General features: G+C 51.8%; 5 protein-coding genes across 5 annotated transcripts; 2 read left to right on the top strand and 3 right to left on the bottom strand.

The window, feature by feature from the left end:
* Positions 1-64: 64 nt before the first annotated feature.
* On the top strand, positions 65-1,835 carry trpE (anthranilate synthase TRP2; the record flags this gene model as incomplete). Its single annotated transcript, XM_058476260.1, has 4 exons — positions 65-76; positions 152-300; positions 379-452; positions 526-1,835. The coding sequence occupies 4 exons, from the start codon at positions 65-67 to the stop codon at positions 1,833-1,835; spliced, it is 1,545 nt and encodes a 514-aa protein (XP_058329150.1).
* A 578-nt stretch (positions 1,836-2,413) lies between these two features.
* N7468_006963 (uncharacterized protein) lies at positions 2,414-4,070 on the bottom strand (the record flags this gene model as incomplete). The annotated part of the gene is made up of 3 exons (XM_058476259.1): positions 2,414-2,417; positions 2,478-3,369; positions 3,434-4,070. 3 exons carry the CDS (start codon positions 4,068-4,070, stop codon positions 2,414-2,416), a joined length of 1,533 nt encoding a protein of 510 aa, XP_058329149.1.
* Positions 4,071-4,573: 503 nt separating this feature from the next.
* On the bottom strand, positions 4,574-6,130 carry N7468_006962 (uncharacterized protein; the record flags this gene model as incomplete). The annotated part of the gene is made up of 2 exons (XM_058476258.1): positions 4,574-5,932; positions 6,026-6,130. The coding sequence occupies 2 exons, from the start codon at positions 6,128-6,130 to the stop codon at positions 4,574-4,576; spliced, it is 1,464 nt and encodes a 487-aa protein (XP_058329148.1).
* Positions 6,131-6,534: 404 nt separating this feature from the next.
* N7468_006961 (uncharacterized protein) lies at positions 6,535-7,143 on the top strand (the record flags this gene model as incomplete). Its single annotated transcript, XM_058476257.1, has 2 exons — positions 6,535-6,585; positions 6,643-7,143. The coding sequence occupies 2 exons, from the start codon at positions 6,535-6,537 to the stop codon at positions 7,141-7,143; spliced, it is 552 nt and encodes a 183-aa protein (XP_058329147.1).
* A 1,004-nt stretch (positions 7,144-8,147) lies between these two features.
* N7468_006960 (uncharacterized protein) lies at positions 8,148-10,829 on the bottom strand (the record flags this gene model as incomplete). Its single annotated transcript, XM_058476256.1, has 1 exon — positions 8,148-10,829. One exon carries the CDS (start codon positions 10,827-10,829, stop codon positions 8,148-8,150), a length of 2,682 nt encoding a protein of 893 aa, XP_058329146.1.
* Between the last annotated feature and the right edge of the window lie 4,700 nt (positions 10,830-15,529).

Below are 15,529 nucleotides of genomic sequence, written 5' to 3'. Positions count from 1 at the left end.
GCCAAATCCTTGTCTCTGTGTCACACGTTTGTCTCTCAGAATTGTACGCTAATTCGAGCCCAGAATGGCGCCCCCGGTAAGTCGCGTCTCTTCCTGTCTATCTAACCTCGCTTCTTTCCCCTCAATTCTGACGCCATGCGCCATGACTCAGGCCGTGACAGTCCCGTCGCTTGAGACTGCGCGAGAGGTGATCTCGAAGTCCAGAAATACCCAATTTGCTCCAAACTTGCTCCCCGTGACTGCATCGATTCCTGCAGATCTCCTCACACCTACACTGGCGTACCTGAAGCTGTCTGAGAAGTACGTGTGGCTTTGTGATTGCGACCACCCCCTCCAGCTGCGGGGTACAAGTTCAGACCCTCACTGACAGACATATAGTTCCAAACTATCATTCCTCTTTGAGAGTGCGGCGACAACAGAGACCATTGGAAGATACAGCTTTGTTGGTGCCGGTACGTTCATATGCTGCAGGACGCGGAATTTCATGGATCGGGGCCATTTGCTAACTCAATTCGACTTTGCTAGATCCGAAGAAGGTCATTAAAACCGGTGAAGGCCATGGACCCGCTGCCGACCCCCTTCCCATCCTCGAGAAGGAACTCGACCAGTTCCGCGTCGCATCGGTGCCCGGGCTCGTCCTCCCTCCTCTGACCGGTGGAGCCATTGGATACGTCGGCTATGACTGTGTCCGGTACTTCGAGCCCAAGACGGCGCGCCCCATGAAGGATGTCCTCGGCATTCCGGAATCCTTGTTTATGTTCTTCGATACCATTGTCGCATTTGATCACTTCTTCCAGGTTGCCAAGGTCGTCTCATATATGCCAATTCCCGGGACGGATGCCGAACTCGAGGTCGAATACACCAAGGCCCAGAAAAGTCTCCAGAAGACCATTGATACTTTGCTGCAAGAGCACACTCCCCTCCCACCGCAAGGGCCCATCATCCCCAACCAGGAGTACACATCCAATATCGGCCAAGCGGGCTACGAAGGACACGTGAAGCGACTGAAGGAGCACATTTCCAGGGGGGACATCTTCCAGACCGTCCCCTCACAACGGCTCTCCCGCCCTACCTCCCTCCACCCATACAACCTCTTCCGCCACCTCCGCACCGTCAATCCTTCCCCGTACCTTTTCTACATTGACTGCGAAGACTTCCAGCTCGTCGGTGCTAGCCCTGAACTCCTTGTGAAGGAAGAGGCGGGCCGAATCATCACCCACCCAATCGCCGGAACCGTAAAACGCGGTAAAACACCTGAGGAAGATCTCGCGCTCTCCAAAGAGCTGCGCAGCAGCCTGAAAGACCGTGCCGAGCACGTCATGCTGGTCGATCTGGCCCGTAACGACGTAAACCGCGTCTGCGATCCCACCACGACCCAAGTCGATCGGCTGATGGTCGTCGAGAAGTTCTCGCATGTCCAGCACCTTGTGTCACAGGTTTCTGGAATCCTCCGTCCCGACAAGACCCGTTTCGATGCCTTCCGCTCTATCTTCCCCGCTGGCACTGTTTCCGGTGCACCCAAGGTCCGTGCTATGCAGCTGATTGCCGAGCTGGAGGGTGAGAAGCGCGGTGTTTATGCTGGTGCTGTTGGGTACTTTGGATACAATATTAGTGCTGCGGATGGATCGAGCGAGATCCCCGGCGCTATGGATACATGCATTGCGCTGCGCACGATGTTGGTTAAGGATGGTGTCGCTTATCTGCAAGCTGGCGGTGGTATCGTCTTTGATTCTGATCCATATGATGAGTACATGGAGACGATTAACAAGCTCGGAGCTAATATCGCTTGTATCCGCGGTGCGGAAGCGAAGTATGCGGGCCTGGAGACGGAATGAACAGGTAATACAGAATGTATTACCTGAGATTTAGAGGACCCACGGGTTGTAAGAGGACATTTCTTTATATCACATTTATGGAGGGGTTTTATGGTTATATGGCAATCATGCCAACTATCGTGATACCTATTGGCAAAAATATCATTATCGCTGAGCAATTCACCGTGCAGACACTTTCATCTCTTAAGATGTCAATAGACCTATGGCTACACTAATATCTCCGGAGATCCCCACCGCGAGACCCGCTTCCTCAAGCTCCCAAGGCACACATCCAGACGCCTCCATCCCAACCCGAACCAGCCTAAGACTCTGATCTGCAGAACCTGACACCAAATCCTCATTTGGCCACCGAAGGACTCCCGGTGTATTCAGTCCAACTCCCAACTCCAAAATCACCGGATGAAAGGAACGACCAGAGCCTTGCAACTTGCTCTGACGCTCCAACCCCCTCAAAAACCGGTTATACTCGGCCTCTTGCGCTCGAAACGGCCTCTCATTAAAAAAGCTCCCGCCACGCACACAGAGGAACAACTCGCCCCCACAGAACCGACAACGCGGAATCTTCGTCTCGTCTGTGATCACCTGCAAGACAGGATCAATAACCGGCAACGCCGCATCGACAAAATCATCCGAGTCAAATACCGCATCGGGGCGACACTTCGCATAGCACTGCAGAAACCGGTATCCGCCTGCGGCGTTGCCACGCGCGAGGCATCAAAGCCGTTCTTCACGAAGAAGCCATCCGCATTCGTCGTTCGAACGAAGTAATTCTCACGTGGGAACCGGGAAACGAGCGCGCGGAGCGTCCCGTAGAGCGGTGATGTGGGCCAGTTGCGGACGAGGTTGAGGTGTAGGATATAGTACCCCCATTTATGCGCGGGGCTGGTCCAGTTATCGTACCCGAAGGTGTCGTAGAGCCTGTTCAAGCCTTGTGCTTTGAAGGCGGGGAAGTGTGTTTCGAAGAGTGAGGTGGAGGTGTAGTCTAGTCCTGTGGCTGCGGAGAGACCTGCGCCTGCGGAGATGATGAGATGGGTTGCATCGTCAAGCCAGCTTCGTGCTTTTGCGATGGAGGGGTTGACAATGGGGATGGGGAGGTTCGCTCGTTGGAGGCCTAGCGGCTGAGGTCTGTGTAGGGTCACCTCGGGGCCTTCGAGGTCGGAAAGAATCTGCTGGTAAAGGGTCCAATCTTTTTCAAGGAATGTATCAAAGATAACGTCTGTGATTGTCGTGTCCGGGTGTTCTTTGTACCAGGAGACCACCGTGTCCACGGCGATCGAAGCCGCTATGTCCGAGGGGAAGGCGAACAAGCCAGTCGATATACAGCAGAATACGATGACTTTGCGGCCGTCTGCCAACGGGGGAAGTGACTCGGTCGCACTCATGCAAGACTTGTAACACGAAGCAAGTTGCTGTCTGTGTTTGGTCTGCGGCTTCGTGCCAGGACGCATCTGCGGTCCGACTGTATGGAGAACCCATGGCGCTTGGAGCAGAAAACCTGGCGTCACTTGAGCTGATCCAACCGGCTCTAAGTGCCCTTGAGATGATATGAGATTATTGCACGCATCTCTTAAACGTGGCCCTGCAGCCGAGTGGATGACATTGTCGATGCAGCGGTGGGCCGGACGGAAACATCCTTCGAGTTGCGCGTTCGCCGCGTTGACAATTGCAGTGACGTCCGTTCAGGGCCGTGATGTCTCCCTTCCAGCAGGAAATCTGCAGGGAAGATGGGTTCTCCTCTTGGCACTTTAAGACCACGCTTGGTGAGATGGTCTTCGCGGACGTTAAGAGATTGTGGCTATCGCGATATGTGATCACAGCCTCAATATCTTCCAAGTTTTCGGCAGGGATCTTGGGGAGAGCAGGACGCTGGCATAGTGCTTGTCGGAACGCCTCTAATTGCGACCAAGTTTCCAATTCCAGGATCCATTCGGGGTCGTTATGATGGGTGCAATGGCTGCATGATGGATGCTGTGTATTATTATCTTTCAGGAGGTACCGAAGAGCTTTCTCTAGCCGGGAGGAGGGGAGGTCATTAGTGTTCATGCTGGTTTCAGTGTCTGTTCGATTGCCAAATATCTCAGATGTCACAGCCCGACGCTGGCCTCTCATTATATTCTTAGCCCTAGAATTGACAAACAGCGGGGGGGATTCCGCACGCCCTTCATGATTGGTGCGGTGGATGTTTGGCTGTTTTGCATCTTCGACAAACTTGCCGGATGGGCGAATCAGAGGCATGGATCCTCCCATTTCTATACACGTTTTAATAATCAGCAGACGTTTTAACTAGTTAGTTAGTTCAGTTACACCGCAGTTTACAAAGTCACTGAGAATGGATTCGAGATCGAAGACAGGTGCCTGATATGTTAGTGATTGTCGGGTTCCTGGAAAACAGGTGCAACCTACCGGAATCCATTATAGCAATCTCACACCGAGCAAAATATATTTTTCAGATTGAAGACTCCGGGGGGGCTCTATAGGCACTGGCACCCTGACGCCGCCATATTGCTATTTCAGTGCTAATACAAGTACTAGAAGTTATATGATTTGAAAGAACCATATTCTGACTTATGATACTCTTCGGTCAAGAAAGCCTCCCTAGAAATATACGAGTTGATACTGGCGAGCCCTGGGACAATGTACAACCTTGTAGAAATAGGCATTAATGGCTTTAGCGGAGGCATACTTACGTGTAAAGCTTCAAATGGGCATTGGCAGTTTACAAAATATACACAACAGACCTATGTTCTCTCGAACCAGATCTTTTCACCCCCCATTGCTCTCTCCCAGGAAATCCCCAAAGCCCAGGGACGCCCTTCGACGCTCACCCGAAACTCCGCATCGTACACCTCCGGGCAGAAGGCCCCAAAATCCTCATTATGATTCGAAAGCATCAAGAAGTGCTCTCCCGTCACATGCTGCAACGTGATCTGCTCAGGCCAAGTCATGTCTCTCCGACCGGCTCGTAAAACGCCCTCGCTGCTCAGGTAAACAGTGACACATCTGTAGCCGGGATGATAATACGTGCCAGCATACGCTGCCAGTGGTAACGCAGGAGGGAGGACAACTGGAGGCCGATAGGCCCTCTTGTCCTCCACGCGCTTCTTCTCGGCCTCAACCAGCAACCAGTTTCGTTGGTCCCAGTCAAACCTCTGTGCAACCCCCAGCTTCTCATCGAGAAGATGGAACGCGAGGAACTGGGCCGCAAAATTGGAGGTTTGCGCTGTATTGGCTAGAATGACCACGCCGTACTTCAATTCGGGGACCAAAGGAGCTGTGCGCCGAAGGCATTCATACCTGCCGCTATGCTCGTAGATCTGCACTCCACGGTATACCCCAGTTCTCCAGCCCAGAGCGTACGCACGTGGGCCGGTAAAGGGCTCCTCGGTAGGAATGAGGGTTCTTGGCTGCCACAACTGGTGCACGGTGTTGATGTCTTGAAAGATCTGTTTTTCGACGAATGTCTGCGGGTACAGCCATGCATGTACCCATTTCGCGTAGTCGAGGACATTGGTGATGACGGATCCGGCGCCCGAGACCTCGTCCAGCGACATCCAAGCGTCTTCCTGATACTTCCCATGGCCGACCGAGTCTTTGTAGCCTGAATAATAGTACCCGTGAGCTAGACCATTGGGAGCAGATAATGCATCGTCTAAGGAGAAATAAGTGCCGGTCATTCCGAGTGGCTTCCAGAAGGATTGGGCCAATAAGTCGCCCAGCCACCGCTTAGTCTTGGTTTCTATGATATGCGACGCTGCGACATACATGAGGTTGTTGTACTGGTAGCGGGTGCGGAGCTTCGCGGTGGCTGGAAGATGCACGAGCCGACGGACGTTTTCTTCGACATTGGTACGAGCGCTTGCATGGTCATGGGCTGGGATCCCTGTTCGGTGGGATAGCGCGTCTTCAACGGTGATCTCTTCGAGGTCAAAGTCTCCGGGGATCAATTTACTAATCGGGGTATCCCACCGGACCTTTGTCGTTGGGTCTTCAGTCATTTTGGCGAGCATAGCCGCAGTGAAGGCTTTGGTTGTACTGCCTGCGTAGAAAAGAGTCGACGGGGTGACTGGCGTGGAAGGCAACTCCGCGAATCCAAACCCCTAAGTGGCATGGTATTAGCGACAGCCAGCACTGACTGGTGGAGGGGAAAGCTCTAAGTAGCATGTATACCCATCATGGAGGGGGGGTCGTACTTCTGCCCAGGTGTGGTCGCCGTCTACCACGGCAATAGCCATGCCAGGTACATGCCATTGATCCAGCGTTCGATGGACTAATTTTGTAAACTCTTCTTCCTCCATGGTTACTACGCAGGAAGGGCTTGGTTGAGTTGTGCTTTGTCTGTCTTCTGCAGGCACTGCGGTGTATGCGGGGGAGGGGGTAGGCAAGACCCGAGCTGCCTGTCCAATCGCACACTCTGACACTTAAGACGAATGTACTCAATACTACAAATTTTCCAACCTAACCGAGTGAATTTGGTGTTGGTGGTGTCGAAATCAATGAGAACATTGATAGATTATATTCGTTGAGCGTATCAGTCTAAAACGCTGATTCCAGTCGACGGGCGGATCCACATCACCGGGGCGCAACCTCAGAGTCAAAGTGCCATCTGGTTTTCTCAGTCGACTTGGAAGTTTTTTGTATCACCAACCAACCAGCCTAGGGGCTTCAATACCCATAGAGCGGACGTGTGTTAGGGTCAATCATGGCCGAGCATCTCATAGCCCTCGTTTGCACCCATGATATACCTTCCCCGGTTCGTCCATCTTGTCCCCTCCTCGATTTCCGATCTGCGAGATTCTGACTGAAACAGGCACTGTCATCCATTCTCGCAGCAGGATATCGCAAGGCGCAAGGTTTAAGCAGCCCAGAATCTCTCGTAATTCTTTCAGAGAGTTCGAAAGCGTCACTGCATGCGTTAAGGGACGAGTCAGTCACCCGACCTCCCGTAGAGCTCTCAGCACAATCGCCATTCCTTGGATGGAGCATCGACGCTGTTGCTGACTTTCTACTCGAGAACGCGAAGGGAAGTTGTATTGATCAACTCGTGTTTCTTATTGCTGACGAGAAGACTGCCGAGGATGGGAGCACACTGTTGATGGTGCAGAACACCCTCCATGAGAAGGGACCTGTGCCTCACTCGGTACGGATCAGCGCAGATGCTGCGAATACCGCGCCGGTCGCTGTGTCTGTGGGTTCTATGTCTGTCATGGAGTTGGCATCTCTCGTCGAGGAGGATGGGGTGTATAGGGGTGGACGTGGGCCACCGCCGAAAAAAGGCGGCCCGGCTCCTAGGAAAGCTCTGGGTTCATGAGGAATTGAATGCGCTATTGGGACTGTAAGACTAGGGCTCTTATCAGTGAATGAACATTATCACTTTCAATTTCAGCCAAAAGCTCGACTTAGTACCTACGCATCGTAGTAGCTAGTGAACAGCCTCAACTGGCAATGCAGGTGGGAACAAGAGCTGGTTGGATATATTGGCACCAAACTCTTTTCTTGATTGGCCTATGCCCGTATGCATTGTCATAGGTTTGTTGAGCATACCCTTGTATTTTCAAATCGAAGGCCTCCAAGCGTCCAAGCGTCCAAGCCTCCAAATCAGAGCCGTAACTTCGATCAGTATTACTCTAGCGCTGGCAGGAACGAAGTGTTTTGACTTTGCCCCAAAGCAACCGGAATTCACCGTGCAGACTCGAAAGGGTCTCATAAATGACCCACCTACTACACAGCACTGTCACAAGCTAACCCGAGGAACTAAAGTGGAATAAGACCCGGAACGCCACGGAGTCCTGGAATAAGCGGGGGAATCAAGGCAAGATCGCAACCGAATTGGGACGAATTCCCCGGGAGTTCGGCGAGGCCACTAGCTGCATATGCTGTACAGAGATGTACAAGAGCATAAGGATGTACAAAGGCATAAGGGGCCATGGTCACATTCGGGTTGGACGCATCGATCTTGATATCCCCACGGTTCACTCCGCCGGCCGAGGTCAAGCGATAACAGGATCTTCAGAAGATCCTCCAGGCCAAATGGGGATGAGCTACGGAGTTTCCTGATTTAGAGGGTGGCTCTGTAGAGGCCCAACTGCCGAGGGAGGATCGTACCTCTGGCACGCGCGTTCAGTGCAGATCACCCCACGGTCGTTGGAACCCCATTGAAGCACAATTGAGGACCGCAATCCAAAGGTAGAGAATTACGAAGATGGACAAGTTATGAATAAATCATTAAATGCATTATGTCATATCCAGGATCATTCCTTTCAATCGTTGAATAAATACATGATTAACCATGCTAGGAAATAAACATTAAAACGCTTACAACGAGTTCAGAATGCCCTCAATAAGGGGTAGCAACTCGGAAACGTCGTTAATAATAGTGCTGGTCTCATTGACAAACTTGGGAGTTAATAGGCCTCCAGCGTTTGTAAGCAGAGTGTGCAGCTCCTTGATAGTCGCGGGCTGGAGCAGGCTCTGAAGCTCGGGAGCAGACTTGTCAAGGGCGCTAATGAGACCGCTCAAGCCCTTGACGGTGTCAGGAGTGAGCAGGTCGCCAGCCTCATCGATCAAACTCTGGGTCTGGCCGACGAACTTGGTGTTCAGCAGGGCAGTGCCGTTGCCAAGCAGGTAGGTCAGGTTCTTGACAGTGGGTGGGGTGAGCAGGTCACCAGCCTCATCAATCAGGCTCTGAGTCTGGCCGACGAACTTGGTGTTCAGCAGGGTAGTGCCGTTGCCAAGCAGGTAGGTCAGGTTCTTGAAGACCGTGGCGTTGAGCAGATCCTTCCTAATGTCAGGAACAACGGGGACCAAGCCATCGAGCAGGTCGCCCAGACCGTGCAGCACGTATGGGCTCAACAAGTCGTTGGCTCCAGTGACCAGAGAGTCGGTGCTGTTGACGAAGTCGGGAGTAAGCAGGTCGGAGGCGTTGGTCAGCAGGTTGAGAATCAAGTCGATGTACTTCTTGCTCAGAACCTTCTGGAGCTCGGGAAGGGCTGGAGTCAAAGCGTCCAGGAGACCCTTGAGACCCTTGACCAGATCGGGAGTAAGCAGACCAGAGGCATCCTTGACGAGGCTGCGAGTCTCGCTGACGAAAGGATCGTCGAGGAGGTCGCCAGCATGGCCGAGCAGAGACTGGATTTCCGAGATGGTGTCGTTGGTGAGCAGTCCCTTGATTTCGGGGATGAGAGGAACAACGCCATCCAGAAGGGTCTTGAGCGAGTCGGCGACCTGGGGGGTAAGGAGATCGCCGGCAGCATTGATGAGGCTCTGGGTCTTGGAGACGAAAGACTTGGTGAGCAGCGCATTGCCGTTGGATAGCAAGTTGGACAGCTCGTCGAAAGTCTCCTTGGTAAGGAAGCCCTTGAGCTCTGGCAGGAGAGAGGTAACGGCACTGAGGAGCTGCTTGAGAGCGTCGGAGACCTGGGGAGTAAGCAGGTCGCCCGCAGCGTTGATGAGGCTCTGGGTCTTGGAGACAAAGGACTTGGTGAGCAGAGAGTTGGCATTGCCCAGAAGAGTGTTGATCTCGTTGATAGTGTTCTTGGTGAGCAGCGCCTTGAGCTCGGGAAGCAAAGGAACGACAGCGTCGAGGATTTGCTTGAGAGCGTCGGAGACAGCAGGAGTAAGCAGGTCGCCCGCAGCATTGATAAGGCTCTGGGTCTTGGAGACGAAAGACTTGGTGAGCAGCGCATTGCCGTTGGATAGCAGGTTGGACAGCTCGTCGAAAGTACTCTTGGTAAGGAAGCCCTTGAGCTCTGGCAGGAGAGAGGTAACGGCACTGAGGAGCTGCTTGAGAGCGTCGGAGACCTGGGGAGTAAGCAGGTCGCCCGCAGAGTTGATGAGGTTCTGGGTCTTGGAGACAAAGGACTTGGTGAGCAGCGCATTGCCGTTGGATAGCAAGTTGGACAGCTCGTCGAAAGTATCCTTGGTAAGGAAGGCAGTGAGATTTGGAATCACAGGGTTCAGGGCGTTCAGCAGCTTCTTGAGGTTGCTGGTGGTGTCCTTGTCGAGCAGGTTGTTGGCGTTGCCGATCAAAGTCTCAATCTCTTTGACGTTGTTGTCAGACAGCAGGTCCGCACCGTTGTCGACAAGAGTGTTGACCTTGTCGATGTTGTCGAGCAGCTTCTGGATACCGTTCAGGTTCTTGTCCGACAGCAGGTTGTCAGCCTTGGAAAGAAGATTGGAGAGAGTCTTTGTGTTGCTGGGACTCAGAAGGGTGTTGGCGTTGTTGATCAAGTTGCCCAGGGCCTTGGTGCTGTCGTCCGAGAGAAGCACCCGAATGTTGTTGTCGACTGGGGGTGCAAGAGCGGTACTAAGGTACTTGACCATGCCTTCAACCTCGTTGAGAAAGTCAGGATTAAGCAAGCCCTCAATACCCTTCAGCAGCTTGGCGATATCATCACCGGCGTTTTCAAGACCAGAAAGAATACCACCCAGATTACCCAGGTTACCAAGGCCACCAGTGGAGCTGGAGCCGCTGGAGCCGCTGGAGCCGGAGTCGCTGGGGCTTGGCTGTGACTTCTCGGTAACAGTAGCAGTTGGTTCAGCGTTGTCATCAGTTGCGCTGCCACCAGCAGACGATCCGCCAGCACCAGCACTAGCACCAGCACCAGCACCAGTACCAGCACCGGCACCGGCACCGGCACCGGAGCCAGTATTAGCTGCGGCGGTCGTAGCACCAGCAGGAGGCTGAGTGTTGACCGGCGGGGTAAGGTCCACGGTCACACCCTTCGGCGCAGCGGTGGTTGCGGCATTAGCAGCATTGTTTGAGTCCACGGAAGCAGGCTCATTCTCATTCTCATTGTTGGCGGTCACGGCCGCTGCAGGGCCGTTCTCATTCCGAGCGGCAGCTGTAGTCGCAGCATTGGCCGGGTTTTCCGCAACAGTGTTCTCAGGGGCAGTGTTAGCAGCAGCTGGGGCGACGGACGACGACCCTGCAGGTGACGCGCCGGCCACGTTGGTGACGGCCAGGAGGGCCGTCGCGATGACTGGAATGAAACGCATTGTCGTGTTGGCTCCAATATCTTGTGTGCGTTAAATTCGCAGTCACACAATTGGCGTCGAGGTTTTCTGGGGAAAGAAACCACGAGTCGGAAAGGGCCTGACGAGAGAACCTTGAGGGGCCGGGGTGAGCCAGGCCTTTATTTCGGCGCGCCGGGGATCAGCCATCTGGGGAATAGCTTGGGGCAGCCTCCACCCGAGTTTTTTTTTCCGCGCTAGAGGAGCTTCCTCGGTGGAGAGAAACCGAGATGCTGATCGGCACCCGAGGCTCCTCTTTCCATGTGATGGGCAATGAGAATTGCCGTAGCATCACTAGTGCGGAAATTGCATCTTTTGACATCACGTATTTGCTCCAGTGGCTCTGCCGTATGCTCCACTAAGGGCCGGGCCCCCAAATAGGGGAAATGGGCGAGAATAGGGGTCCTGGACCCCGGGTTTCATGGACGGTAGGGATCGATCACGCGTGGGATTTTGGGAGCGCTCAACCTTCTTCACATGTTCTTAATAATTCGATTAACGTACATTAAATGCAGGACCGCATCGTGAGGGGGTTGATCATGGTCGTATTGGCACGAGAAATTGCATACTAGGCCCATTCGAGGCTAGTGGAAGCCACGATAGCGGGGATTCTGGGGTGTCTCCACGTCGGCTCCGGGGATCCTACGGTAAGAGTTGGCAGAGCCCAGGAAGCTTGCTGTACAGCAGGCTGTGCGAGGACAAGGAATTCCAAGAAAGAATAGAAAGGAAGAAGGGACAGAAGCAACAATGAGGGGTAACTTTCGGAGCTAAGACCAAAAAGGGAAGTCACGCCTTCCCCAGACGGCGGGTGGTGGGCCCAAACATATATAGGGTTGGCATGATTGGTCAAGCAACAGCTAAAGCCAGCAAGAACCCACAGCTCTCCAGACGATCCCTACTGCATAGAGCATCAACGCCCCGGCGGGCCTACTGAATTCAGGGCGGTTGATTGGCTGCCGTCGAAGTTTGGTTCCAGGCCCAACAGTTTTTAGTGGTTCCTTGGGCTCCCCAGAGCTCAGACTCTCAGGGACAGGAACACGGGAACCCTTGCAGTCAATTCCTACAATCTTGCGAGCCATTGCCCACTTCAAGCCCCCGGGAAACGCCTCGTGCTGCGTCATAACTCGGCCACATGAAGCCGTTGACCATTCTTTTCTCCGACGAATCCAATGATCGTCGATTCCCCCCCAAGATTTGCCTCTCCGCGGTCTCGCTAGCGCGATTCATCTAAGACATTGGGTCACGTTGCCCGAGGTCTGTCAGTTCCCCTCATTCTACTCCGTACTCAAGCCACATGCTGAGCGATCCGGGGTTTGCAATTGACTGCCCATGGCGTCATTAGGATAACGATCTTCGGATTCATCTCACTCTTTCCCAATTCCGGATATCGAATGTCCGACCCCCGACTTCGGAAGGGGGAAATGACCAAAGGACGCGAAGGAAGCACGACACAAGTCCGGAGTATAGGTTTAGCGGATTCCCACATCACTAGTAAATGGCTAGAAAATAGAAAAAGGGGAAAAAGGGAAAAAAAAGGGAAGGAAACAAAAAAGAACAATAATTGACGACGCCTAGACCTGTAGCCCCATGTACTCCGTACGCAGCACTGATTCAATTCCTACACGTCCAAGCTCCACACCGGCCACGGTCAACGATCCATGCGACGGAGCTATGCAACGATAGGCACGTTCCTGTTAGTTGTCCCACTCAGCCTTTGCTCGCTACTCAATTCTTGCAGTCGAGGTCGATACGACAGGTCTCATTCAGAATGCCCGGGTCTCGAATCGAAACCTCCTTGGCACTAATTCCTGCGCGTTACCCCTTTAGTACCCACCACAACGCCACTCAAGCGGAGCCGGCTGCATGAGGGTCGCCCACCCCAATATACTGCGTACAATAGCCTCACGAAATCCCAGGTACCGGTCGACTCCTTGATTGGGATGGAGGGACACCCGTGAAGCCTCCTTCAAGATGCCTCTTCGATCCAGATAGACCGGATTGCAACATCTTGCAGCAGGTTAATTAAGGATAGGGCATCTTTAGGAGGTGGTGATCGGAATTCCTTTTTACGCTAAAGGAAATTTCTTGCGCAGACCTGCAGCCCGGGATCTCCACCTCGCTCAGATCCGGGCCCCCTATTAGCGAGCCGGAAGTACCACTTTGCTTAAGCACAGAGTTAGATCCTCGCAGCCACGGGCACGCGCAGCTTGGTCTTGAAATGGTTGCTGATCGTACGATTAGCACATACATATACTTTCAAGGCTAGGCATGTCTATTGAGAATAAAGTCTGGATCTTGAACAGAAGGAGATGGCGGTGTCCCGAGGATGGGCCGTACTCTGGGAGGAGCAGCCAGTCAGCTCTAGGCCTTTGTACTCCGGCACTAGTAGGGCGATGAGACGTACTACCATCGGTATAAAGAGTTCCATAGATGCCTGTACAACTAAAAGTACTGGGCCCTTGAGCTAGCTGCTTCATTTGGATTACCGGTGGGCTCGAAGCGAAATTACAGATGTCATATGGAGCCTTTCAGCCGCGGGCGTTTCAGGCTTGCATAGCTGCAGGAACGGGAGTGAGAACGGCGCCCCTATCACTAGCTAAGTATCTTTCACCAAATATACCTATTTTCTTATCAGTTGAACATGCCATCCCAATATGCAGAATTGATGTATCTTCTCATGAGCTCAAAGATGAAACGAGTAGAGCTATCGTTTATCAGGCTTAACCGATTGTACGTAAAAACTACATGCCGCATGATGCGGGGATCACGAAGGTATTGGTCTACGTATGAATGTCGAGAATAGAGATGGAACGTCTATTTTTCTACAGACAATTCTTCAACACAGATATGAGAACTGCAGAAGATAGAAAGGTATTTGAATCCTATAGTTGACATTGATATCTTTTCCTTCATGGGTAGATTGAAAGACCACATCCAGCTAGAAATCATCGACGGGGGCAGGCCTCCCACTGTGACGCTCACCATTTCGATGACCATATCGATTGTTATCAGCGCCGGGTGGCATAGGGTGCCGGTCGTTATGGTTTTGGCTGCTGCCCCCGCATCCATCATTTTCTGTTGTTCTGCGATCGCAGTGTTCACGGCGTATCTGAGAGCTAAGTCCGAGATTCTATGAACCTATTTCTTCACAAACAAGGCCTGGTACTCTTGAGGTATGTAAGGCTTTAGGTCTGTAGCCTCCCAAATATACTCGATACGACTACGATCCTGTTGTTCTAGGGATGTGATCCTCCGGGCGAGGTGGCTAGACCTCGCCATGGAACTTCCACGGGTAGGGATTTTGGTTCCAGTTCCGTGGGACGGGTAGGCAAGTCCTACCCATTACCCATCCCCGTCTACCCAGTGTAGACCATGGGGGTACCCTGCGGGTTACCCACGAATTACCCAAAAATGCATAATTACCCCTTTTTGGACATGCCAAGCTGTATAAAATCGCTTACTCACCCAAGTAAATTACAGTTTTTAACAGCTGTTCTGGTTAGCCTCTAGTTTATGAAGCGATACAACCACATTGACTACGTAAATTAAGTATTGAAGTTGAAAAGCGTTATTAGTAGCTCTGGTAATAGTGGTTTGTATCTATATTTAATAGATTAAACCTTATGGTAGATGGTTGTAGGTAGTATTGTGGATTATATATTGTCAACTGTTGAAAATATATATTTACACTACAAGGGAGTAAGTGTATCTTCCTGACAACACAATCATACCCCTTTTATATACTCTTATATCAGTGAAACTGATTAGCTGTTCGACAAATCGAATTATATACGTTATTTCCATTTAAATATGAGCTTTGCTTTAACAAAATTGTATATATTAAGTGTACAACAGCCTTGAACAGTGGTATCTATCTTGAAAACAATGGCACTTGAATATGAAAAAAGGGGTTAAAGTGAGATGGGTAGCCCGTGGGTAACCCGTGGGTTACCCGCGGGTTACCCACGGGCTACCCATCTACCCACGAATAACCCATGAGTTCAACCAATTAGAATATATATCATAGATATAGTGGGTCATTTATTCGCAAGTTATCAAAAAAAGGGGGCTAAAGTCTCTAAGTCTATCAGTCGCAAAATTTACTATAGTAAGTACTTACTTCGTTATGTGATTAGGGGTAACTAGCCTGGTCTTGTTTCCCTTGCCATAATGTCTCAATTCTCCCAGTTCTCTGATGTGTATGCATCATCTTTATATAATACTGACAATCCAGATAACCTTCAGGTTATTCAACCCGACGACCTTACCTCTAACCCTTCGTTTAACCAACAAACATCACAATCAATCGCCAATTCGGATTTCATTTATCCATCCCGTGTGGCCCCTATACCTCCCTCCCTTGAACGTATCTGTCCTGACCGAACTTCGGCATACCTTGTTTATTCCAACATGACAAAAGACGATTTTGTGAATTGGTGGCTTCAGACAGACTTTGGACAAAAAAAGCCGATACGGTGGGATGCTCGACAGCAATCTGATGTGTGGAAGCACTTTGACCAGGTAGCAAAAGCGAGCGACGGAATGCCCAAGGTTATGTGTAAACGATGCAAGAAGGTGCTCGATCATCCACAACAACATGGGAATGGGACCACAGCGATGATCAAGCATTTGAAAGGGATTGGGTGTCGTGGCACAAATGGGCATAATATCAAACAATTTTTCCA

This window comes from Penicillium chermesinum (assembly GCF_028974085.1).
Source record: "Penicillium chermesinum strain IBT 19713 chromosome Unknown utg000005l:1.0-4115287.0:1.0-4118363.0, whole genome shotgun sequence".
Taxonomy (NCBI): Eukaryota; Fungi; Ascomycota; class Eurotiomycetes; order Eurotiales; family Aspergillaceae; genus Penicillium; species Penicillium chermesinum.
Note: the sequence above shows the minus strand (reverse complement) of the source record. Positions and strands in the feature narration are given on the sequence as shown.